The 26,789-nt window shown below is 39.3% G+C and overlaps 1 protein-coding gene across 1 annotated transcript in view; it reads right to left on the minus strand.

Annotated features, from left to right (window-relative positions):
* TRIM66 (tripartite motif containing 66) overlaps window positions 1-26,789 on the minus strand; it is a 39,291-nt gene that overhangs the window by 4,721 nt on the left and 7,781 nt on the right. Inside the window, 14 exon segments of the mRNA XM_029961061.1 lie at window positions 1,131-1,254; window positions 2,657-2,964; window positions 3,819-3,993; window positions 4,703-4,763; window positions 7,891-8,119; window positions 8,342-8,614; window positions 18,424-18,585; window positions 19,112-19,405; window positions 19,407-20,023; window positions 20,980-21,097; window positions 21,224-21,370; window positions 22,569-22,683; window positions 24,483-24,599; window positions 25,236-25,368. Of these exon segments, the coding sequence (XP_029816921.1) occupies window positions 1,131-1,254; window positions 2,657-2,964; window positions 3,819-3,993; window positions 4,703-4,763; window positions 7,891-8,119; window positions 8,342-8,614; window positions 18,424-18,585; window positions 19,112-19,405; window positions 19,407-20,023; window positions 20,980-21,097; window positions 21,224-21,370; window positions 22,569-22,683; window positions 24,483-24,599; window positions 25,236-25,368 (2,873 nt within the window).

Below are 26,789 nucleotides of genomic sequence, written 5' to 3' on the forward strand. Positions count from 1 at the left end.
AGTACCATATGAAAATTGTTCTGTCTAATCATTGTTAACTTGTAAAATATTTATAATAGTCTTTGGCTTTTTCACTAGTGCAAAAAGAATGCACTACAAAAACATCATAAACCATATTTGCTCACCAACAATGGAATTTTTATTCATCTCAATTATCTAAATGAAACTTCACTACTCAAGATCCAGACCCCAAAAATTTCTGTCCAGCTGTATCAAATCCAGTAAAAAAGGGCATCACATCAGTGTAAAAAAGTTATGTCCAGCTCTGCATGGACAGAGTAGCTCAGGTCTGGAAACAGCATGGATGAATTGAGCAATGCTTGGCTGTGCTCATAGGTCTTGCCAAGGGGCCCCAGTGCTCTGAGAATCACTGCTGTTGTCTTTATGACTGGTGTCCAGATTAGACCAGTGCCTTAAATTAGGCTCCATTTGCACAGGGCCAGCTCAACATCTGCACTCAGCTGTTTGGACTCAGCCTCTCTGTCCAGCCATCAACAATACACACAGGATTTCCACCTATTTGGAAACTTGTGCCTTCCAAGCACAAGTGGACTTTAAGAAAAGGTACTTTTTTCATTTTGGTAGAGGAAACTGGTAATGGGTATGTAAAGGGATAAGCTTTCATCTAGGCTGAATCAACAGCCTAAACATCATGTTCAGGGGAACTAATAGTACACATGAAGACTGTATGATGATTTTGTTCCAAATGAAAGTCAAAAAGGGTCTACATCACAAAAATGTCATTTCACTGGCCCAAGTAGATGTCTCTTGTCTGAGAAGTGCCAAGTCTTAAAGCAAAAAGATTCAGTGTCAGAAAGCCAGGAACAAATTGACTCAGGGAAATTGCTCTGCTGCTGAGTGTGACTTCTCTGTTCAAAGTAGAAAAGAATTCAAGATTTGCCTGTTTCATCTTTCTGTAACATGACATTCATTTTAAAATTGAACAGCAATGCCTAGAAAGAAGAGAATGATATAAATGAATAGTAAAATCACTTTTGTTCTATTTACTACTGTCTGTAACATTTGAGTAGCAACCAAGTCAAAACCGTCATCTTTCCAAAGAAAAGGCAAAGCCTCATGCTGAGATCATATGGCCTTTTCTAAATAGTACAATATACAGTTATTCCCACCTTCTGGTCACAGTCATCAAGGCCATATTGTACATTATAGCTGTGGCTGTAGCGTGTGTTTTCACAGTCATATTCTACCTCAGGCTTCACTGGATTACGGCAAAGGGTGCACACCCACTCTCCTCTGCAAAACAATAAACCAAACACATGCTGATTTTTGGAAGGTCTCATTCTTAACTAGTATTACAATAGTATTACAATAGCAGGCAATCTGAAGCCCATTGAACTAGATGTTCTTCAATGGATTTGAATCCAATTACAAGTGCAGCAATTTCAGGTTCTATTCATGACACTTTTTCTGTCACAAAGGAAAAGAAAAAAGACAAAATTTTAACTGTTTGAAATCATGTACCAGCAGCGTATGCAGCTGCATTGATTCAAGTGTTGCTTTTAAAAAAGCATTAGGGTAAAACAGGCAATAGTTAGGTCATAAGACAAACACAGATCCATTTGATAATTGATGTATTTATCTAAGAAGTCAACATTATCAGAAAAGGTCATAATGTGTGCTAGTACATGGGTTCCCAAACCAAATAGACATAATTCTGCAAGGGTATGTGTGTCCTTTCTAGTAGATCTATTTTCAAAAATCTCTTGAAGAATTTCATGAAGGCAGTGACACAAATTCTGCAACATCAGGGTCTGAATAACTACAGATGAAGATCTATTAAAGAACTGTGAACATATAATTTTAGTTAAGGGAATTAATTTGTTTCATTAGAATTTGGGTTTGCATAGGAAGTTTATTTTAAACACGAAAACTTCGTTTTCACTTTGTTTTGAAACTAGAGCAGTTGAAAATTCCTAGTTTTTTGAACAGAATGAACAAACCACAATCTCCAAACTAGTATCTTGCAACATATTTTTCTCAGCTGAGACAGTTATTTGGGCTTGGCATAAATGAAGTAGCAGCCTTTGGTCCCACTTAATAAAGATTTATAAGAGAATTCAGAATTGTACACCAACAGTAACGCACTACCTTTTAAAGTCTGGAGTTTGGTATGTGGACGTATATCTATTTCTGGCTCATTGCACACAATTAATCTGTGACAATTCGCTAGACAACATATCTTAGGGAAACCAATGTCCTAAACGTTTCTAACATAAGCCCTGATAATCCTAAATTTCCCATAAAATTGACTAGAAAACTGAATAGAAATTCACTGGTTGCCTTTTTCTGGGGCTAGTCTCTGTTTTTGGAGAGAAGAGCTGATGTCTACACTTCAGATGTTACATGAGAATTAGGATTTTATTTTTCTCCAGTGAGTCACATGAAAGTCTCAGGTCTGCAACCTCCTTTGTTGTACTGGCCAGTTAACTGCAGAAAGGGCACACATGGCTGGAAACAATTCTTGTTCATAATTCATCTAGTTCCTAGTGTGTAAGACAATTCTTCCCTTTGCAAGAAAAGCATCAAAAAGGACAAGTGAGAGATGCAGTACAAGGCTGACACATACATCCCTGAGGATATATTTTGCCCCAAGGCAGTGAGTAGGAACAGCACATTAGTGAAATGTCATACATACACTGGAAAGCTGAGCAGGGCTGGAACATGGCAGGAGAGATGGAAGACCTTGGGGCAGTGATCGCAGCACAACAGTTCTCCTCCATTAAGACACACAGCACAGAAATCCTCATTTTCAATTGGGCTGACTTCCTGAGTAACTGGAGATTTTTTCATGCTGGAGATGCCATTGCTGAGCTTCTGATCAACAGACAGAGCATCTACAGGGGGAGATGGTGTCTGTCCTGCAGCCTGGGATATGAGAAATTTCCTGTCCTCTGAGTTTTCCTCTTTGGACTGCAGTCTTTCAGGTGGACTATCTTTATTTATCTTGAAGGAAGAAAAATCTGGGATCACACAATCATCATTTTCATGTATCAGCATACAACAGCAGTGGTTATCTGCAGACAAAGTGATTTCTCTGCAGTGAACTCTACTGGAGAGGGCACTGGGGTTCAGCAGGCCCATGCTCAGCTCGGGATCTGCTGCTGGCTGGCCAGGTCACTTTGGTCAAGTCATTTCCTCCACATACCAAGGTGTAATAACACTATGAGAGCTGCACAGGTTCCATACCAAGGGTGATAGAAACAGAATACTCTACAATGGTATTTGCAAATTTTACAGTAAACAGCTCAAAAACTCCCACAAAAAGCCACAAATCCCTCAACCAAACAACAAACAAACAAACAAGAAAAACCTACCAAAAACAAAAAAACAAAAACAGTATAGGTTTTCGATCCCACCAGAAATTCCTCTTTCCTCTCCTCTGTGGAGAGAAGCTTATGCTCAAGACTCCAAAGAAGCAATTGAATACAAGACTTTTAAAAATCTATTACACTGTGATTTCTGGGATTGGTTCCTATAACTCAAATATACATTCAAGTCAGTTTTAAGCTATTTGTCCTATATTTGTAACCAGACAGGTAAGCCAAGCTGCTTGCTAGAGTATAAAAACACTACAGCTACCCAATCCCAGAGACAGACTTCTCAGAAATGGAAGTATCAGGGAGCTACACAGCAAACTAAAAGCAGCATTGCCTATTACCTCAACCCATCACAGAAGTATCCCAAGATGAAACAAATCAACAAACTTGTTTACTGTATAATAACTCTCAGAACTGTGGGTACAAACCAGTAGGATACAGGGGAGAAGGCAAGTCAAGCCTCCAGGCAATTCTACTCACCTTTATAGACATACTTGAAGACCGTGTCCCACATTCAATTACGAGGAGGAAATTGCCCTCCTGCTCATTGTCCTGTGGCTGGAGCTTAAACACCGGCAGCTCCCCCACTTCTGATGCGCATATTTTCAGGCGTTCCAGTCGCACAAAGGGAATCTTCTGCTCCTTCGGGCCAGCTCTGTAGTCAAAAGGACACATGGCTGAATTCGGCTACATTCCACAAAATTCTGCCCACTCAGTTTCAATACTTTTCACGTGCTATTATTTGTGCTCCTTTCCCTTTGCAGCTGTGACTCTGCTGGCTAAATGCTGAAAATCTGGACACTTTTTAACAAGCCAATTCTTTAAGAAATGTGAATTCGATCACTTCAATCATATGTGTAAATGCACTACTAACTTCTGTGCTAAACTTTTGCCCTGTTCCTTATATTTTTGTTTTAATTATCCCAATTTATGCCATATTTGATACTTTTAAGTGTGATTGGCTTCAAGTAGGAACACAGCATATCATCAACTTTACTTGAACATATTATCACAGCAGTAGCTGAAAACAAAATCTTATAAAATTATTGAGACAGTCCTGTTCCCATCATATCTTTTAGTTTTAATTTAGGCTTAACAGGTTTTAATTATCCAAGTGAGATAAGTTTGCAAGTATTTATTCATTCTGGAAAATTACTCAGAATAACAGAAATACATGAATTCACCACTTCTTTTTAATTGTTGTTTTCAAGTTTAAGAGAGCAATTTACAACTTTCAGAACTATTATCTATAAGGAATCTAGTATTCTTTTTAAGTTCTCCATTATCATTAAGTATGACAAATTTTCAAAATACATGCATAAAATTTCACGGCCAGTGATTTCATATAAAAAAGACTTCTCTACCTGACATTCTGATTGCTTTTCATATCCATTTCAAAATGTTCCTTTTCACAGTCATTGGAATCTGGAACAGAAGATAAGAAAACGAATAAAATATTTATAATATCACAGGCAGATTAGGGTAGAAAGTACTTCAATATTCATGTACTTCTGTCTGGTGTTTAATATGATATCATAAGTGAATTATGGAATTGTTTCATCTATATGTATAGAAAATGTGTATGCTATTTTCTCTTCTGATACAGAGCTTTTGTCTTTCTTTTTTGCTTTTAACCACAGCTTCTGTATGAAACACGAGGAGCCTTTACAAAATATTTTGTCGCAATGGTTTCATTCCCAGGGAATTATATATGTACACAGCCATGTCACATTCATCCATATACATGGAACAACATAAGTAATCCTCTTTGCTGTACAGCCTGCACTTGAGAAAAACAGACCTACTGAGGTCTGAACCCCTGAGGCTCAGGAAGTCTCTGTAGTCTACAGCCCCATGCTAAGAAGCTTCTGGCTAATTCTTGAAAACAGGAAGAAAATTGTGTCTCCCATCTGCCACCGAGGGACAAAAGTTACACTATAATTCCTTTCTATCCAACGTCTGTAACTATAAACACATGAGCTCAAAACTATCTGTTATATAAGCATACAAGTAGTTGTAGCTCTTGACTAATACCAGACACAAGAGTAATAAAACAACTTCAGGGAGTTGGGACAGCGTAGAGATGAACGCCCCAGTGGATGTCCTCATAGACCAGTCCACTGACAAATGTCATAGTAATGCCTTCCTTTGCTAGGAATTGGTTTGACATAGCCAATACTAACAGGAAACAAACCTAATATCATGGTTATCTGGAGACAAGTGAGGGCCAGGAAAACACGCCTTCTAAAAGAAAATCTAGCTTGGGTCAACTGTACCTAACCCACGGCTTGAATGCAATGTGCCTGTAAGGATAGTCTGTTATTTCCAGCCACAGGAAACACAATACAAGACTGACAAGGAAAGGTGCATTTTACAATCACACCTAAGGCATTATTCACTTGTGATTGTTGCTCAGGTGAAAGACAGACAGAATTACTAAAGAGTGACTGCACACTGAGGCAGGGTCAGCTCTTGTTGCACATTGTGAAACCAGAAGATGTTCCACTGGTTCTGGATTGCTATATTAACTAACATTTCCATCAGCAACTTGGCCCATAAAATAATAGTACTTATAAAATTTGTGGAAAACGCCAAACTAAAGGGGTTGCAAACACTGTTAAAAATAGACCTTAATACATCAGAGAAAGAAAATCTCCCAAATCAATAAGACTGAATTAACTGTATTATGCTTATAAAGGATCAGATTAATGTAATTGCAAAGGAAAATAACTGACTAGGGAACTGCTCCGTAGAAGGAAGTTAACGTGGACTTCTCACCACAAGCAAGTCAACCCTCTAATGCTGCTAGCTGCAAAAGAGAGGAATGCCATCTTGCAGCTTATTACCAGCAGCAAGGAATGTAAAAAAAAAAGAAGCTGATACCCTGGCTCTGCATGGCACCCCAGAGGCCTCAGCTGCAGCACTGCGTTTGGCTGTGGGCAGCACTCCTTAATTGCAGAGAACCCAAAATAGCACAGCAGGAATGATGTGGTTTTGAAAAATCAAACTCCTGACCCATGAGGAGAGATTGAAACCATCAGAATTGTTTAGTCTAGGAAAGAGAAGGGGAGGGGAGGGTGTTTATGCAAGCTATGATAAGAAGTGGCTGTAAGAGGGAAAATGATGAAATTATGTACAATTTTCACCACATCCCTTGTGGCTAGGATAAGAAGTATTTTGTTTTAAATTAGGCTGAAATGTTTAGGTTAGGTTTGATATCAGAAAAGGATGAGTCACTGGAGATATATACCAGAAGGAATGGGGTTTGGCAGCACAGCACCACTGAAGCCAGAAAGTCCTACCGAGAGCCACCAGCAGAGATAACCTTGCCTTTGCAACAGAATTCATCTCTCCCACTGCATATGGTGACTGTATCTCCTCAGGTCTCTCCTCAGTGCACACCATTAAACAGGCACAGCAGGATGGGAACTGCTCCCTCCTGATCCTTCCTTGTGAAGAGGGAGCAGCACTGAACTCAACACGCTAGGCTTTCCATCCTATTGCACAACAGGGCCTGTGCTTTGTACAGAGCAAATCTGTAGCATCTGTTATAGACAGTGAGGTTCAGTACGCTGGGGCTGCTTTCAGGGTGCAGTGTCACACGACCCAGACCAGATATTAGAAAGCTGCTCCTCTTGGAGACACTTCAGCCTGACCGAGACACAGCTTTTTGGGGGTGTACGTGATTCTTACACAAATAACTGTGGCATAATTGTAACAATTTGGCAGAGGACATAGAAGAGAAGACAAATACATTTCCTTGGCTCACTGAGCTAGGCCTCCTTTGTACTAATTAGTGTTCTCTGAATAAAAGTATAGCACTGAGATAGAAATATTAATTCATCTTTTATAGAGAAAAGCAGCCAAATGTTGGCATAAGTCACGGGATAACAGCTTGATCCTGCAATCCCTTGCTTGCATGAGTAGTTCCATTGACTTTCAGAGTTTGCAGGAATGAGGCTTTACAGTGTAGCACAATGATGTTGGCAATTTGCCCATGAAAAGAGTTAAGTAAAGCCTAATTCTCCATTAAGGCTGAAGAAATAGGTCTTGGCTGAAGGGAATGTTCCACAACAGAGAGAGCCAAGCAAAAGCACACACCGTGCAATATATTAACAAAAATTTGGTATGCTACTGATGTGAAGGTCTTAGCAGAAGGCACGTTACATTTGGGAAGTAATTTTTTTTTTTAATTGAATTTGGACCCTTCAAACCAGCTCTTCAATAGTCATAACTGCAGGTCTCATTAACAGGAGTGCTTCTAAGAGAACTAATACTCCAGGTACTTCACACAGACACACTCGTTTCTGTTTTACAGATGAAGGATGTTACAAATTCAAAGCATATCATTTCCGTGTTTTTTTCCTCCATAGATGAGATCAAACACACTTTTCCATTGGATTAAGTACTCTGATAAAATTTGAAGCTTGCTAGAAAGAACATTTGCATGTAAGTACACTAATAAGCATACTGCTTTGCAATGCTTGCAATGCACAGTGCTAAGAAAGAAAGACCAAAAAAAACCTAAATGAAATAATTAAAAGCCTTGTACCTTCTTCGCTTCTAAGTTGTCTCATTCTGGCATTCACAGGCAGGAAAACAGTGTTGCTGAGCAGCTCAGAAGGAGAAGTGCAATGTTGAGATTTTTTGATTGAAAGATTAATAGGTTCTTCCATCACTTTTTGCATAGAAAGAGTTAATTCATTAACTACATCTTGCCCAGCAGTAGCCAAGCTGTTTTCTAGAAGACAGTCTACAGTACTGAAGTCTTCATTTTCCAGCTTCGGGAGGTGGGGGGGTGAGGGTTAGAAAAAAATACCACATTTTATTATTAGTTTTCTTTCTTTCCATTTTAAGAAAATAATTTTTAATCAGTCTTCAAAAACTAGATAAGGAAAACTTTACTTACTGAAAAAGCTATCTTTGACTGATTGACTAACAGTAACATGTGCTGTAAATGAAAGTGGATTCCCTCTCAGTAGAGGAGTTCGAGCCATTCCTACCTTGCATTTGGTGCTGCCCTGCAGTGCATCAACTGGGGTGAAGCCAGCAGGATTCCCAGGGCTCAGGTCACTTGGAGCCCTGCCCAATGCCAGGTTGTAGCTGGGCACTGGTTCTGGTGGAGCATCACAGTCACAAAGGGCATTTAGGGACGGGTCAAGTGTTACAGCAGCTGCACCTTTCACCTGTGGATCAGCCGAGCTAGAAAGCCTTGTTGGAGGTAATTCCATTTCCAAACCGTTTGAAAAGCCCACGATGCTTAAGGATGCTGAATGCTGGGAAAAGCAAATAGGAAAAAAAACCCAATATATTAATAAACCGTTCAGCACCAAAATGCTACTTTGCTGTCTATAATAGATGAGATACTCTGTTTCAGCTAGACATAATCAAACAGTTAAGTAAGAGGGCTGTAAGAAGCTGTCATAATCCCATACTATTCCCAAAAGTTTTAGATTTTCCACCATTGAAACTGAAAACTGGAAAAGGCGATAAACTAGGTTACCCTTCTGTGATTTACGAAGAGTGTCTTCCTTAGCTCATCCAAGGGATCCTGATTTTTAATTCCTACAATGACTGGGAAATCTAAGCATGTAGAATTCCATACCAAATAGAACCTTGATACAAACACTATTACCTTCCATTAAGTTATTCTGGAAGAAATAAGATTCAAATCAGAAATTTTATCATTTTATAAAATAACTTTAAATCACTTTATTCAGAAAGAAGATTCAGAATAAATAAGCACCAAATATGAAATAAGTGGATGAAGCAATTGTTTCTTTTCATGATGCTGAAAACTTTATGCTACTTAGTGAGTCTGTCCCATTAAAACCAAAGGCATTTTCTCTTTAAATATTACAGTGTAAATCCAGAAACACCCCACCTGTACTAATGAGGAAAGGATGTACATGTCTAGTTTTCAAAGAAAGGGAATATTTACCAAAGTCTCAATATGCATTTTCTACTGCCTCATGATTTGTCGCTATCAAATCCACAGAGATAGTGTTATGCAAACCAAAGCAAATCCACCCATCTAGGTGACTTCCTTAAGCTGTCTTACATCCTGGAATGTGTGACTGTATTGAAAACAAGACTCTTGCAGCATCCATATGCAGTAAACATAAGCATTCTTAAGTATGCAGATCTGTGTCATTTGAATATGCAATTTTTCCTTTATTTTATCATAGTTCATTGCTGTTTCACCCTTGATAATTGACTGAATATGTCCTTTTCATGTGACTGCAATACAGTAAGTAGCATTCATTGTAATATAAATCAAGGCAATAGAAATGTGTTGATTGCATCTGAATTAGAGTTTAAATTCATTGTTGCACTTATTTTTCTGCTAGAGGCCTGCAACTTAGAAGTGAATCTGAGACAGGACCCATTTCCTAGATTTGATTAGTATTTTTCTCAAGTTATACACCATTTTGGATTTGATACCTTTGTCCATCTTACCCCACAGTGGTGAAGACAGCAGACTAGACTGAGCTGTCAGTTGTGCCTGTGTAAACTCTACATAATGTCAAAGTCAGTCTCTCAATTCCTCTGCTTGCAATGCACATCAACTATGTGCTAAGAGGACACTCTGCCCAGACACTAATTTCCACCTAAGGATGTAGTTTAGTCTCTTTTTTGTCAATTTGCAGTAGATGCCACAGTGGGAGCTTTGCCTGAACAGTAGCCACTTAATTCAATGAGACAAAATAGCCTGCAGTTGAGACAAAAAAAGAGGTTAGCTCTTCTGCAGTGCTAGGGAAGGTTTGTGCCATTCTACCACACAGTGCTCCAGTGAGTCTGCTTTAAACAGTCCCTCCATGTAGAAGGCATCCCAGAGAGTACTGGATTTCTGCAGCCAGGGTGTTGGTCATTTTCCTCCTCTTGAGTCAAATGAATTTAAGCTGCCTGAGATATAATAACTTTTTGGAAGTAGCTGGAACTTGTCAAAGTTTGAGCTGAAAACTAGAATACCTCAAATGAAGAAATGCCTTGGTGGAGGCACAATTTGCCATATATTCTGTCTGATAGAACATTCCTAAAAATAATGAGGTTTCTACCCAAAGTTATATATGTAGGTCAGAAAGGAATCCAGCTTTCATGGCCACACCTCCTAAAGAAGTCCACAAAGATCAAAAGTGTTTACTTGATGTCATAGTTTGCTTGTGAGAGGTACCCTCACATGCAATGATAAATGTGGCCTATCAAGTCCACATTTTCCTTTTCATTCCATCCCTCTTTTTATCACAAGTCTCTTTCAGATGACAAAATAAACACGTGAATTGTTCCCACATCACTTACAAAAAATAAAATAAGTAGAATTCGTGCTTGAACCGAACAGATGAACTGCAACCAGCCTTGCCTTTCCCCCTCATTTCAAAGTCCACAGTGAGCATCAATTAAATCCCTGTGAGGCAGTTAAATATTTATTTAATCATGTTCTCCAAAGCATGAAGCATCCACAAATTCCTGTCTGAGTCAAGAGGAACTACCTAACGCTGTGCTCCACTGGAAATGGGCACGCTGAGGCACACAAGTGGCAGGTACACCACCCAAAGCTCATAGCAAGTGAACTGGAGACCTTCTGGCCATTCACCACTTCTAATCACTGCACACACCTTCCTTCACTCCTTCATGAGCACGTGCCATCATCTATCACGTATTGAGACCTGACCCTGTGAAAATCCTCCGTGTGTAGCTGTGTACACCTCAGGTGAGATGTCAGCCCCACTAAGGCAATGGTGGGATTAGTCCTGGCTTCAGTGACACAAGTTTACTTACTGAGAGTAGTCGCTGGCATGACTCCTACTAAGAAAAAAAACAGAAAAAAGAAAAACAGACACGCACATAGGAATTTTCTCACAGCTAAAATTTTCAGGAAGGTGAAATTCAATTACATGATCTGGCTACATCCTTTTTACTCTTCTAGGTAGCATCAGTTTCTTCAGAGATCTTTTTAGATTATATAAGCCAATATAAAACCTTACTCTTGCTAAAAAGAAAAAAGAATAATGAGGCCATCAAATTGCCATCTGTCTTTCCCTTGGGGCAAAAGTTAATTTTGTGGTTATTTTAATGATGAAGCAACATTATGATCTTTCAGTGCAAAATATTAAAACTCACAGTTAAGAACAGACACATTCCATCCTGATCCATGGAGCTGCTGTCAAGTGTGAAGTGAACAATGCACTGGGAACAAGGTTCATTAATAGTCTATTAATTCACTCCCTAAAATAATCATTTCTTTTGCCATTAGCAAAAATTTCTCTTTTCCCTTGACAGTTCAGCTAGTTTTTGCAAGTGGGATGCCTTTAAAGAATTTATCTCTATTTTATAAAAGCTCTATTGCTTTTACAATGCACCATTTGAACAACAACAAGCATTAATTATGCTCTTGGGTAGAGGGTGGCTTCAGCTGTAGGTTAATTTTGAACTTTTTGACATTTTAATGTACAGCCTGGCACACTGAACTACATCTGTGACATTATAAATGGAATTCTCACTGTCTCATAATTAATTTTGGTTTGATGATCCTTATAATATAATGGCAGCAGCATCACTACCCCAAAATGCCTTCTACCACAAATTTCTTAGCTATGGTAGTGAAAGGTAAGAAGAAAGAACATGCAAAGTGCCTTCAGAGAACAAAAAATAAACACATGGTTCAGTTCAAATATTTCTTTGATCGCTGTTGCATTTAAAAAGGTCCAGTGTAAACATGCAGCACTAATACAGAAGAATTCTGAGAAGCAAATACTTACCTTGAAACAGTGGGATTAGGATTTGTTAGGATTGTTTTGGCAAAGTCTCAAGGCTGTTGACATTAAGTGTCACAGATAAAGAAAGCTAAAACTAGGAACCGCCAATTCTCTTTGCTATAAGAGAAATAACACGCTGCAAATGGTTGCAGAGTAATGAACGGCTGCTATTAAGTGGAGCAATCCCCCTGGCAGCTCATTATGCTGGAAGGTTAAACAAATGTACTACTCCAATCCAGTTGCTTAACTCACCGAGCACAGCAGCACTGATAACACAGGCTACACATGCTTCCTATTCGTATTTTCCAGTTTCAGAACAGAATCCAAAGGATTTCCTTTCTGTTTTCACGAGTAAAAGAATCCAAATCTTCCTTCACAGTTTGTCTGAATAAACTGGAGCTGGCTTAAAGCAGAAGGAGGAAGAGATTGTACGGAGCAAGCAGCATCATGTTTTATTTATCTTTTTTTTTCAGGTCAGAGGAAAAAGGTTTTGTAAAACTAACATTCTGGGAAATGTACCTAATTGCATTAAGCATGAACATATTTATGCTGTAAACATCTCAATTCTGTAAAGTAAAAAACATAATCTGTTTCTCCAGAAATTTGTAGCACACTTAATTCCAGGCTCTTATTATTTCCTTCATCACTAATTCCCCTATAATTAATAGTAATTAGGGCCCAAAAAATAGCAAGAACAAACCCACTTTGGTCCCAAGCTCAGACTTGAAGTTCTAGGGTTGGATATTAAATTATAATTACTTCAATCACTAAGTAATCACAACATGCTCTGTGCAATACTAACAAAAAATAAAACCTCTACTCTGTCTGTCAACCTCTCTTCCACAAATTGCACGTTTTTAAAGAAAAAAGAAAACAAACAAACAAACCAACCAAACACAGTAGTTCAGTTAAACTATTGCCACCGAGATGGAAGAGGTGTCATTAATAAAGCTTAGGACAAATGTGTTGGGGCAAAATACCCAAAAATGCCAACAGCAGACCAAAGTGAATTGTTCTGTCTGACAATCCTGTAGTAACAGTGGTATTGGCATGTCAGAGACTAGAAATTCACGTGCATCAAGTCTGAACAGAGGCTGAGAGGTTCCACCACAAACTGTCACTATGTCAGTCTTGCATGAAATGCCACCACTGCATATAACTGGAATAAAACAGAAGCCTCTCAGAGTGCTCTGAAGATTGCTCCTTGGATGGTATGGAATATTCTAGGAATTCCCCATTTCAGGTGCTTTATGGTGTTTGAGACAAATGGAGCTCCTGAACTAAGAAGCTGGGACTTATTGCGAATCAAAAAAAATAATACAAAAATCAGCCTTATAGCACTCTACAACATTTCCATGTAATTACACTTTCAATACTATTTCTGGTCACCCTGTCTCAAAAATAATTTACAAAAAACACAAAGTATAGGGAAAATGGCCAAATATATAAAGGACCAAAGTATAGAATGGCTTTTATGAAAGAAAATCCCGACTCTAGAGAGGTAAGCGATCACTTTTCAGTTTCAAAAAGAAATTTTGAGAGTAAATTCAATATAGACCTATCCAATACTGATATTGTGAAGGTTGTGAATACAGAGTGATTATTCACTGGTTTTCCTAAGAACTAGAAGGCATCTGCCTGAACTATCAGGAAACAGACTTAAAGTAAGCAAACAGAGGAACTTAAGCAATGTTGTAGAATGCTGCAGAGACCAATAGTATTAAAATGGACTCAAAAAATGGATTAGAAAAATTCACAGAGGGCAGGTCCATGAAGAGCTCCAAAACACAATTCTGTTGGTACAACCTTCAGGTCAGAAAGTCCCTAAAGTGCTGGTTTTCAGAAGATGGGATTGTTTATCATCAGTTTATATTTGCCTGTTTCTTACACCCTTTCCTAAGTATCTACTATTGGCTACAGCTATGAATGATCTGTGCAACTCTTCAGTAATAACTTACTAATACAGTGCATGACATATTCAGAGGTTCACTTTAAGCAGAAGGTGAACTAACAGCTCAAGGGAACAGCTAAGGAACTCAAAGGAGCTCAAAAATTTCTAAGGAACATAACCAAACCTGAGTTTGCTAAACGCAAATTGCAAATGCCCAATCTACTCACAAGTAAGCAGTGTCCCAGAAGGCAGAACCACACCCAAAGTTTTTAGGATTAGTGGGGAGGGTATAGAATGTTCCACTACCCACGGCCTGACTCAACAGCTGTAAGACAAGGAATCCTCCCTCCCAGAAGTAAAGGTCTTGCTCCCAACTACAGAAAGGGGTGCACTTATGGAGTCTGAGGAGGAGAGATGTCCAGCTGGCCCTGCAACAACACCAACGTTTGTTGCAGCAGTACCTGAGGCTCAAACTACAAATTTGTGCTACAAATGTACAGCAATTGTGTCATTTCTTCAAACACTAGGTACAGCCTTTAGACCTCTTGCCCATCACAACCAGAAATGACAATTAGGTACACACAAACAAAACAGAGATTGTATTCCCTCTATTACTCCTGAAAACACAATTAGGCTCAAAATATCTTATTATTCTCTCCTCTGTTCCATATTAGATGACCTCTCCAGTCCTGTGTTCAAATTAACAACTCAATATCATACTATGTAAAAGCAACAAGAGGACCATATCATTGCAGAAGGTTGGTAACCCCTACCACAAAACTGTTAATCTAATTGAGTACTCATTCCTTCACACTGCAACATAGCAATTCAACAGCTTGTGTAAAACCTGTTTGCTAGAGCTTGGCACAATTCCCTGGAACTGAAGTGCAGGTATCACCGAAGCTATTCTGAAATTTGTTCTCTGTCTTGCTGGCATTCTTACTGGAGAGGTTGGGTATTTGACAGGCGTAGAGATGGAACAACTCTACAGTCCAAAACAGAGGTCCTGGCTACATGATTGAAGTATACCGGGACCATGAAGAGAAAATTATATCCATTTTGTACATGGACAGAAAAATTTCTTTTCTAGTGTTGTGCTCTTAAAAGGTGCTAATCAAGCCCAAAATTATGCTAAGTGCAGTACTTACATCAAACAATCAATGGTCAAAGTATAGAAACATTTATTCTGCACAAAAAATTAATTCACAGAGAAAGAATAGTTAGAAGAATACACAGAAAGACAGAAAGGCTGACAAATATCACCATTAATGCTCCAAAACCAGTGAAACATATGAAAACACTCCCATTGACAATTGAAGTTACACGTTTAGAGGTTATATTATTCACATGCATACAGAGCAGGTAGGCACAGACAGGAATTTCTCTGAACTTCGAGACTGCAGTAGCCTTGGTGACAATATCTGTGTTTGACACCAGCTAGTAAACTCTATTTTGTACAATTGGAAAGCCAAAACCCTGCTCAGCGAAGCCAGATTTAATTTCTGCCCTTATAGGTGGTGAAATGTAACACACGGGGACATTTTACAAATGTGCGAAGTGTTTCATCCTTGTTTTTCTACTTCTGCTTATCAATAATCAGCTTTAAATGTGAGGAAAAGAAAACAGTACTTATCAGAATAACTTGAACAGGTGCTCTTGGAACTCAAAAGCTGTCACATGGCACATGAGTGCCTCACACCACTAGTACTTTTTCGGAATGATCTGAATCATCTACTCATGATTTCCCTGTTTATTAGTAATGTGGTGATCCCAAACTATTATTAGCATCCACTCCATATTATTTCACACATAAATATAATCCTGTATCCAGATAATTTATCTAGTTAATCAGTCAATAATATCAAATGCATACCATAAACATGTTTCTAAGTTTATGCATAGATTTTTAATTGCATGCATAATCAAGCCTTGCCCCACTCCAAAACAAAGGAAACCACTGGGCTAAAGAAAGCTTTTATTTTTTATTTTTTTTTTGACAGATCACTAAACAGTTAATTCAGGTACACACTGCTTTCTCTTTAATGAAAGGATCTCAGCAGACAGAGAATTACCTACTCCATTAGGAATGCTGCACTCAACTGAAGGCTGTCAGAGTTCAGCAGAACTGCAACATGAGGCCAAAAGTCCAACACCAATTATTCTCCAAAAGACAGAACACAGTTCTTCTTCAGGTAGCAAAAGGCTTATCTAGCCATTTTCTCTACCATATGTGTCAAGTGCAGTGTTTCAGACTTGTCCACATTCACTATTTCCATGTCCTCCAAGAACTTGAGAGAGATGAAATGTTCTGAATACAGGCCATATGAGAGTAAATGGTCAAACACCTATGCAGAAATTTTTGTCTGGAGAGGACTGTGAAAAATATTTAATCGGGTGAAACAGAGATGAGAATGAATAGATACATTCCCTTGTTCTTAAACAGGAACCAATCTCCCATTTAAACCTAGATTTAATCCAATTGTCAGCAAAAGCAGTCAGACATCTTTAAACAACATTCATAAAGATTATATCTCAAGGGTTTCCTTACTGTGCTGTTTCCCTTCATCATTTCTAATTCAGCATAGCCAGAGCTGTCAGTACATTACATCTTCATCCCAAACAGCTCATTAGAAGAAATAAATGCAAGGAAAGATGGGGTGCTGTAGCTGTTGAATGTTCTCATTTCTTGCAGAGGTACCAGAAAACTAGCCAAAAAAACCCAGACATCCCTGTGCTTTCTGAAAGCACAAGAGCACACACTTCCCAGCACCTCTAGAAAAAATTCTTTTCTTTTCCTCTAGGAATATCCTCCTCTTGCCACCTCAACTTCTGCAGCAGCAACTCAGCCCTTCTTCCTTTATTACTCTTTCTTTCCCATCAGACTATACCTCTCTCTCTCTCTTTCTCTCTCTCTCACACATCTACTTTCATTTTCTTCCCCCTTTCTGACTTTTCTTGTTTAAGGTGTTGGGAATAACCTTCTATTACAGGTCCAGAAGACAAAGGACAGCTTCTTTAACTTCTGAAAGTTACTTGGGTAGCATCACCATTCACTTTCACAAATAAATTTGAGGACATGTCTACATTACACGAAAAGTATTAGCTCAGGTTCATGGTCTTACTCAGGTCCTAAATACACATCTTCAGTTTTTACAGTCAGATCCTAAAGTAAAGGTAGCCATATCCTAGAAAATCCACATAGCTTTCCTCAGTCCTGTGTTGTATCCTCAGAGGTTCACATGTGAAAGTTCAGAGCCAAAGACCATCATCTCAGAATCTTGTGACACCATCAGCCTGATCCAGAAATTCCATCACATTTACAGGATTAAGTGAGAAATTGCAGATTTCTTTGTGGCTTTCAAATTTGATTTGCATGCTGCTTTCAGGCCCTCAATAATCATTACCTTTCCATGTCTCTACAACTCCCAAGGGGATCTCCAACAATTCTCTGAGTGGGTATTGCATCATAAATATGTTGAGTTAACAAAGTTACATACTAAAGAAGGAAAAATAATTTCCTTTTTGAGGCTGGTAAGGAAAGACAAGTACTTCCACAATATTCCACACACAAATTCCAAGAGAAAATATCCATGAAAGACTTCTACATGGAATGCAAAACAAGCCATGCACAGAAGTAACAAACAGATTTGAGCAACCAGAACATAATGTGCTGTTTGGTGTGTTCTAAACAAACTGTACAGAGAAGTAAAAGGCAGATTCTCTGTTTCAAATGCACAGGTGATACCCAGAGCCAGCAAGGATCTACTGATAAGGATTAGCCCTCCTAGTTTTGTTCATGCTGCTTCTTCAATAGTCAGGGCCTCACAGCTGGTGGAAGGATGAAAGCCTGGCTCTATTATGTACTAAAATATTCTAGAGATACATAAACTATGATATTTCTGCTTATATACAAACAAAAAGAAGAAGTACAATGGAATTACATCCCTTTCAGACAACACACCTTCAGTAATAACTAGTGTTGTTACTTCCAGGGTAACTATTTTGCAGGGTGTTTCTCAGGCCTGATTCCATCAGCATCTCTGACTTTTTTATTTCCCTCCAAATTAACTGCTGCTACTATGCTAGTTAGCAAGTCCTAATAGTTAAATCCCTAGAGATACAGGCTGGACAGAATTTAAGCAGTGAAGAAAGAGAGGTTCTATTTATTTACCAGTTCATGCTTAACAATCATGTCAGCCAGATCTAAACACTATCAGCTTATAAAAGATTTGCTAATTCTGGCTACAGCCCAGTGTGTAGGCACCTTCACAGGGAGATGCACACAAGGTTAGGCTGTGAATGTCTTCCATGTTGTTGACTTCTACTGTATTTTAATTTTTTCCACCTGATTGCGAACTCCAATGCCCAATTATATTCAATATTATCAAATAATGTTTTCTCTTTTTAAATTTTGTTTTTTAAAAAAAGTTCTTTATACCTTTCTGACTGGATGGAAAGCTGATTGCTGGAGTGTGCTTGCAGGGGAGAGACTGCTGACACTGGCTTCTTCATCTAGTGACTGTGACAGGGAGGGACTATCACTTTTGTCAAGAGAAATGGCAGGCTTCTGGGCATCAGGTTCTGTGGAGCTCTCAGAGACCTACAAATCACAATTAAGATTTGGTGCTTTCAACATAGAAAGAAAAGTGGCAATAAATTTAGACCAATTCACAGCATACACATTATGACAAGCCCGAACAGACTCTACAACAACAGAGATGTTTGAAGTAACCGTAAGTAGAAAATGAATAGAGAAAGATTTCTCTCAAACATTAACAAATTATTAGAAAAAAAGAAAAAAAAGAAGAGTTGAAATGGAGAATGAGACTACTGCAGTCCTGCAGTTTCCTGTTTACTATGAAGTAAGGAGGAATGATGGTGCTTTTATTCTCCCATATGCTGCTCAACATGTCTATTTAGAGTTTCAGACCTTTGGGATCCAGGTTCTTTATGCAGCACTTTACAGAAAATTTTGGCCCAATCTGCATGAGGCATAAAGCCTCTGCTGCATACATAGAAAAGACAACAATAGAAAGTTCAAACAAATACAAGAAATGTCAAAGGTGTCTCCCATTCTGAGCTTACATTGACTAAACACAATAGGAAAGAATTTTTAGAGAACTTACATGTGCTTCATCCTGGCTTTGTTGCTGCACTGGGGCTGGCTGCCTTACTATGTAGTTGATTTGACCAACTATGGTCTGTTGAACGTGCTGAGGTGGCTTGGCTTGGTTCAGCTGCAAGCTGGACTGTCCCTGGGCCTGAAGAAGAAGTTCCAGATCCTTTTTCATCTCTTCCAGTTCAAACTGGTGGTGCATGATGTCCAGGCTCTGTTGGATGACTTGCTTGTGGGTGCTCTCACTCTGACCCGATGGTGGTGATGGCAGAGGCAGCTGCTGCTGCTGTGGGGGCGGCTGCAGCGAGTGGCGGCTGCAGCGAGTGGTTGGATTTTATCTTCTGGAGGTGACCGAGTTGCGCTTGCCCAGCCGATGCCTGCAGAGAAGCCTGCGTGCGGAACGGCTGTGGGTGGCTCGGGTGAACTTGCTGAGCCTCATGGGACACAACAGCATAACCCAGGGGTGCAGTTTGCTGCAGCTGCTGGGGTGGTAAGTGCTTCCCCATCCTCCCAGATGCATTCTCCGGCTCGGACCGCGACTGCTGTTCCAGCCCTGACTGCGTCAGCTTCACGGGCTGGGGGGCACCCCTTTGCTCTTTGTCATGTTGCTGCTGCAGGCTGTACTGCAGAGGGAAGTGCTGCTGATGCATTTCGAGAGGTTGTCGAAAATTTTTATGGTGGTTTATGTCCTGGTAAGAAGGCTGAGCTTTGTTCGGGTGTGGAATGCTGAGGCAGTGTGAGCAACACACAGGTGCAGAACACTGAACTGCGGGTGGAAATGGATGTGCCTGGCTATTCACGGGCTCCAGCTGTGGTGCTGATGAATGGTGCCCATGATACAAAGAGGTTTGTAACCCTTGAACATTTCCACAGAGTAGCATATCTGAGTGAGAAATGTGTCCACCTTCCATTGTGAAACCTCCTGGAAAAAATGACAAATTTACTCTCTCCTATGGTCTTGACAAATTTACACAATAAAAATTGGAGACAAGGAAATGACCATCATTCACATTTCATATATAAAAGATACTAAAATATCCTGTCTAAACAGTCTGCCAACATACATTCAAGACAAATTTTTCATCATTTTTCAGTGGTTTCAAAGCATAGCAAACTCCCACCGATGTCAGTGGAACTCCTGGTTGAATTACACAGCAAACACTTTGAAAAATTGACCTTAACTTATTTTACCTTAAATGATGGATATGGCTCATACTTTCACTTTTTACTAAAGGATGAGCTTATCCTCATCCATAAACACAGGTACAAAAGACAGCTTCCAGGGTAGAAAGTGACAAAAATAAAAGAGATTGATATTGCATAGGTGAGACTCATAAAAGCTAGAAATAGAAGTGACCTATGAAATGATCTTGTCCATGCTTTTAGTCAAGAGAAGATTACTCCCTGCAACACTTTTGATAATGTTTTACCCCATTTAGTTTTTAATATGTTAAAATGGGAAGAGAACTGATCTTTTAGATCACTGATCAGTCTACTGAACTGAATTTACTGTAAAAACCCACAGCAGTTGGGAAACAAAGTCACAGAATCTACATCTGTTATATAAATAACACTGTAATTATTATATAGTCAGTGTCCTAAAGTCATCTCTGTGCCCATTAATTGTGTCTCAAGACTGCTCAGGTCCCTTGGCCACTAAGATACTAAAAGAATCTGACACCTAAATGATGTCTTTTAACAGGTGAATTGATATAACTGAGGAAAACAGCTCAGCTACATTAGCTTTTCTTCAGGATATGACAAGAGTTTCAAAACTGGATGTCAAAACAAAAAAAGGAGAGCCCTTTCTGGAAAGTACTGTATTGTCTATATCTGTGTAGTCTAGCTTTGGGCACTTGTCTAGTATATTTTTCTTACCCATATTGGATAGTTGTTTAGTCCAGTAGGAGGGATCCCAGGTGAATCTGATCTTCAGAGGAGGGCCTATGTCTGTGTTACAGTTTGTCTCTAATAAACGCTGGATCTGAAATACAATCTGGTGACAAATCAAAGGATGATGCTTTTATTCACAATTATAAGATCATGAAAAATGTATTCCTTGAGAAACATGAAGTCCTCAAAACAGTTCTCACAATTACTGCCAAATAAGTATTGCTCTTACCAGTTCTTTACTGAAGAGAAATGGGATGCTGCTTTTACTGCACACAGCCCAGCTGATGAAGTTCTGAACATGTTCTACCTGTCTGCCTAAAACCACAACGCCTTGCAGTTGTTGCTCCAATTTCTGCTTCCTTTCGCTGGTGATCTTCTGTTAATAATGTGAATCAGTAGAAGACAGCTGTCAATTCTTCAGACACCCATAGTGCATACAATCACTGGCACTGCGTTATGCATTATTTCCAGCAATACTGTTGCTTAGGTTCTTTTTAAACCACCAATCATAAAAAGAAAGAAAATCCTACTCAGGAGATATGTCTGAATTCGGGAAGAGCAATGACTTCCCCAGGAGCAAACAAGCATGCACCAGTTCCTTGGAACAGTCTTCCAGTCTCCATGATTTAGGGACCACAAAAACAGAGCCTACGTTATCAGCCTCAGTGTAGTCTTCTATTAATTTGTCTAATTGCTTTTGAACCCATGCACAGCATATAGCAACTTGGAGTTTCACACTTATTCACCATTTATGTGAAGAACAACCTGCCCCTGTCTGAGTTGAACCTCGCACCTGCCAATTCCATCCACTGCCCCCACAATGCACTTCAACTGAGCACTGCAAGTGCATGCACAGTTCAGCTGTGGTTATAGATAACTCAGACAAACACTGAAATGTTGTCAAAATACAGGAACACTGAATTTACTTAATGCTTAAAAAAGATAAAAATGATAACATAAATTTCTCTATTTTGCAAAGCTACTTAGCTGAGTAACCACATTTGAATAAAAATACATGAGTTCCAAGGTAGCCAGCCCATGCTGAGTGCCTTGTCTTTCCTGTACCTGCTAAAATGACCCAAGAATAACCAAGAACTGGAAACTCTCATCAGCAATTTTTGTGCTCAGCACATTTCAAAATAAAATCATATATATATTTCAACTGGACATCCAAAAATTGAAGAGTCAAAACTACTGGGTCTGTTGCAGAAAGTAGACCAAAGAATCATTTTTGAAACAGGATATTAATTGTGCTGCTATTGGGCTTCTACGAATTAGACATTAAAAGCAGAAGCTGGTTTGTTTTGTAGGTACTCAAAAGGTGCACACATATTCTCTGTAAATGCATTAGAAATTGTGGTTGACTCATGATAAGCAAACATTTTGTCACTTCACCCTGAACCTTTGTCAACCATTGATTCTACATAAAATTCTGCAGGAAAAAAAAAAGAAATATTTGAAAATATAAACAAAGGGGCAATAGCTCTCACAGTCTATATTCTTTCCATTGGCACTGGGGTTAAATTTAATTTAGTTTAATTTCCCAAGGTATCAAATAAACTAGCCTTACTTACTTCAAGTTGTTCAAGAAGGATGTTTGTTCGTTTATCGATTTCATTCATCAGAACCATCTTGGCCATTTTTATTTGGTTTTCTACTTTTTTGTACAAATGTTTTACTTCAAGCAACCTACGGGTAAGAGATACACATCCCTGAATGAGTCAACTGACATGTCATTTATTCATAGCTTGGTAGTTATTTGTTACAAGAACTGATTTAACTGTTGATGGAAATCCAGTGCAAGTTGTATCATTTCCCATTAGTTCTCTCACACTTCTCTTTAAACATAGAATTATAAAATGTTTTGGGTTGGAAGAGAACTTCAAAGGCCTTCTAGTTCAAAACCCCTGCAATGAGCAGGGACATCTTCAACTAGATTAGGTTGCTGAAAGCCCCATCCAACCGGCCTTGAATGTTTCCAGGAGTGGGGCATCCGCTACCCCCCTGGGCAACACATTCCAATGTTTTACCACCTTCATCATAAAACTGTTCTTCCTTCTATCTAGTCTAAGCCTACTTTCTTTCAGTTCAAAACCATCACCCCTTGTCCTGTTGCAAGAGGTCCTACTGAAAAGTCTGTCCCCATTATTTTTAGAAACCACTTCTAAGTATTGAAAGGCCACAGTAAAGTCTCCATGAAGCTTTCCCTCCTCGAGGCTGAACAACCCCAGCTCTCTCAGCACATCCTTATAGGTATTCCATTTGTCTGATCATCTTTATGGCATTTCTCTGGAACTGCTCTAACAGGTCCACATGTTTCTGGTGCTGAGGACTCCAGAAATGGATGCAGTACTCCAGGTGAGATCTCACCAGCATGAAGTAGAGGGACAGAATCACCTCCCTCGACCTGCTGGCAACACTGCTCTTGATGCAGCCCAGGATACAACTGATTTTCTGGGCTGGAAGCCCACATTGCCAGTGAATGTCCAGCTTTTCATCCACCAGTACTCCCAAGTCCTTCTTCAGGGCTGTCCTCAATCTCTTCATGCCCCAACCTCTCTTGATATCAGGGGTTGCCCTGACCCAGGTGCAGTACATTGCACTTGCCCATGTTCAACCTCAGGAGGTTCACAGGGGCCCACTTGAGCTTGTGCAGGTCCCTCCAGATGGCATCTCATCCTTCAGGCACGTCAACTGCACCACTCAGCTTGGAGTCAGCTGCAAACTTGCTGAGGGTGCACTTGATCCCACTGTCTCTGTCATTGACGAAGATATTAGACAGTACTGGTCCCAGTCTGACCCCTGAGGGACACCAATTCTCTCCAGTCTCCATCTGGACATTGAACCTTGACCACTGCTCTCTGGACGTGACATGCTTATGCTGATTGATTCGCGCAAACATCATGCCAAGAACAAGTCTTAAGTTCTTTGTCAACAAATACACACAGAATACATCCAAAAAACTTCCACTTTATACTAGAGTATAAACAGTACAAATAGATTTGTACTCTTTGAAGGTGTTTGAAATGGTTTCATTAATGTCAAAGAGAGATCCAACAGCTACTAACTGCATAACCAGTAGCTGAAATCCAGTTCATATAATTAAATATTTTCATTTTTATATTAGCCTTGACTGCATTGCAGCTTGTTTTCAGGTTTCTTTAAGAAATAAGGTATTTTAAAAATTATCTTTATTCCTAATATTTTCAAGTTCTAGTTCAGAACCAGATTATAACAAAAAAAAAAGTCTTATCTCTGAAGTCAGCTGTCACATGCCTTATAAAGACTACGGAATCATGTATTACAATACCATGACTTGTCAGCACCACTCAAACACAAATTTGATATTTTTAATCTTCCTATTATTTCCTATCCTCCAAGAAAAAAATATAGCAGCTGCACTTAATTCTGTTAACCTACATTTAGTGAAAATAATATTTTTGCATGTCACCCACTTTCATGGAAAAAAAATAATGCATAGCAATTACCTGTCTTCAATCTGTTTAGCTGAAACCTGAATCCCACTTTTTTTCTCTTCCACTTTGGTTACAACATTTTCCAGAATAACTCTCTGGTTTTGCAGAGCTTCCTCAAGATGTCTGAACCTGTAAAAGAAGGGGAAATTCTCACACTATGTTTTTCCATGTTCATAAATAAACAACCTATCAGTCAATGAGTTTAGGGGACCAGTTGCCTTAATACCTGTCTGGACGTGATGCCCTGCCTCTTTTCTACTACAGGTGCTCTCTGTGGCAGCTGAACCTTATCAAACCTCATACAGGCAGGCTCATGTCACAAAACATGTCCCTGTCTATAAACAATTCCTTACATGGCTCACACACTTCCACAGGCAAGCAGCATGCTTGAGCTTGGTAACTCCGGTCTTGTACAGTCATGAAGTCCCTGGTAGAGGCAAACACTAAGTATTTGAACCATGCTCAGAATAGAGTTCAACTTGTGCCTTTGAGCACAGTCATGAGGAACTCTCTGCATACACAGCACCTGGGCAGACAGTACAGCTGGGAAGGTACAAACTGCTGAGAGCAGGGAGTGCCCCTGTGAGGGCAGTGAGCCACATGCTACACCACCTGGGCATAAGACAACTGAGCTGAGTTTGCTGTGGCTTGTAAGTTCAGACCAGCCTGCAGCATCAGCTGACAGGAAACGCAGATGAAAAGTCTTAGATATCAATTAGCTCCAGTTTTAGCCTTGATTATGATTAAGCAATGAGCGTGTGGTACCTGTGTTCCTTATGCTCTGCCAGAAGGCAGCTGCGGCAGGTCAGGGTGTCGCAGGTCTCACAAAACAGCCTGAGTGGCTCTTGAGTGTGCACTGGACAAAATAAGGAAAACTCGCTTGCTTCATCTTCAGTTGCTGAGGGAAATAAATAAAACAATGGTGTCATTGACAAGGACTACTGTTAGGGTTCAGAAAAAGAGTAACCAAACTCACAATTGTATGGAAAGTCTTGATATTTTTAAGAGGCGCAGAACTGGAACCATCCGATTATATGAAGCAGGGATTGTTTATATTTTTTCCTGGCCTTATATGTCCTACAAACTGAGCACATCAGAGGGGGTCAGAAAAAGAGGCATCAAAACAAATTCATATTGTCCTCCAAATCCTCAAGAGTTTTAAGTATCTCTCATGATTTGGTGCACTTGCCTCACAACTTTGAATGCCCTGGTCTGGCAAACCACTCAACAAAACTGGACTGTAAAATGTAGAATAGCAAACATATTACATAAACCTGCAGTCACAGCAGAAGCAAGGAAACCTTTTGTTCTTAAAAAGTCGTATGAGCAATTGTTTCTCAAATTTGTGTTTGGTCCAATGCAGTTTATAAAGTTCAGCAGCTAGGGCTGATATCAGGCCCTAAAATCCATTTTTAAAAGGATTTTCTAAAGAGTAGTGTGATGAAGAGTAAGAATGGACAGTGGATATGCAAAGTGGAAGCATTGCTTCTGTACAGTCTATTCTTGCCCTCTTTCCTGAAGGGTAGAATTGTTTCAGAAAGAAGGAACACTGTCACGAATGCCAGGAAAAAAAAAAAAAAGAAAGAAAAGAAAAGCTAAACTATGGCAAAACAAACTCTGAAACTAGATATTCACAAGTACATCTACATTAACAGTTAAGGCCAAAGCTCTTTTCTTGGACCCAAAAAGCACAGATTCCAGAGCCTAATTTTATTAACCAATGTAAGGACAGGCCATCACCATTACTGGTGAAAAATATTGTTTTCTCAAAATGAACAGAAAGCACAAGTTCGGGTACAGTGACAGATTTATCCAGGTCAGTGTTCAAATCCTGTGTCCACAGAACCAAAGTTAATAGTACATTGGAATACATACAGGGACAACAAGAAAAATCACATGATTGCATCCTCAGAGTACTCCAACAAAGACACTATCCCATTATTGCTTATCAACACGTGAGAAATTAAATAAGCAATCATTATTAGATAACAAATACTGATAAAAACTTTAAATTATACAAAAATATTTATTATTTATATATCATTTGCTCATAGATCATCCTCTCATCCTGTAGCAAAATGGAGCCTTTTATGGAATCAAGCTTTTGAAGTGATAATATTGCAATAACAAACAGCATACAACAAGCTATACTGACTCAGTCACTTCAAATTGGAAGAAGTGACAGAGAAGCCACAGCAGAGAAGCAGAAAGGCTAAGAAAATCTGATGGCTGACAATGAGAACGAAAATAGGGAGAAAATCTGTGCCACGCTCTAAAACAACATATCAAATTGCCTAGTTTTTAGATTGCTATCTACTC

This window comes from Manacus vitellinus, unplaced genomic scaffold, assembly GCF_001715985.3.
Source record: "Manacus vitellinus isolate BGI_N305 unplaced genomic scaffold, ASM171598v3 scaffold_30_pilon, whole genome shotgun sequence".
Lineage (NCBI taxonomy): Eukaryota > Metazoa > Chordata > Aves > Passeriformes > Pipridae > Manacus > Manacus vitellinus.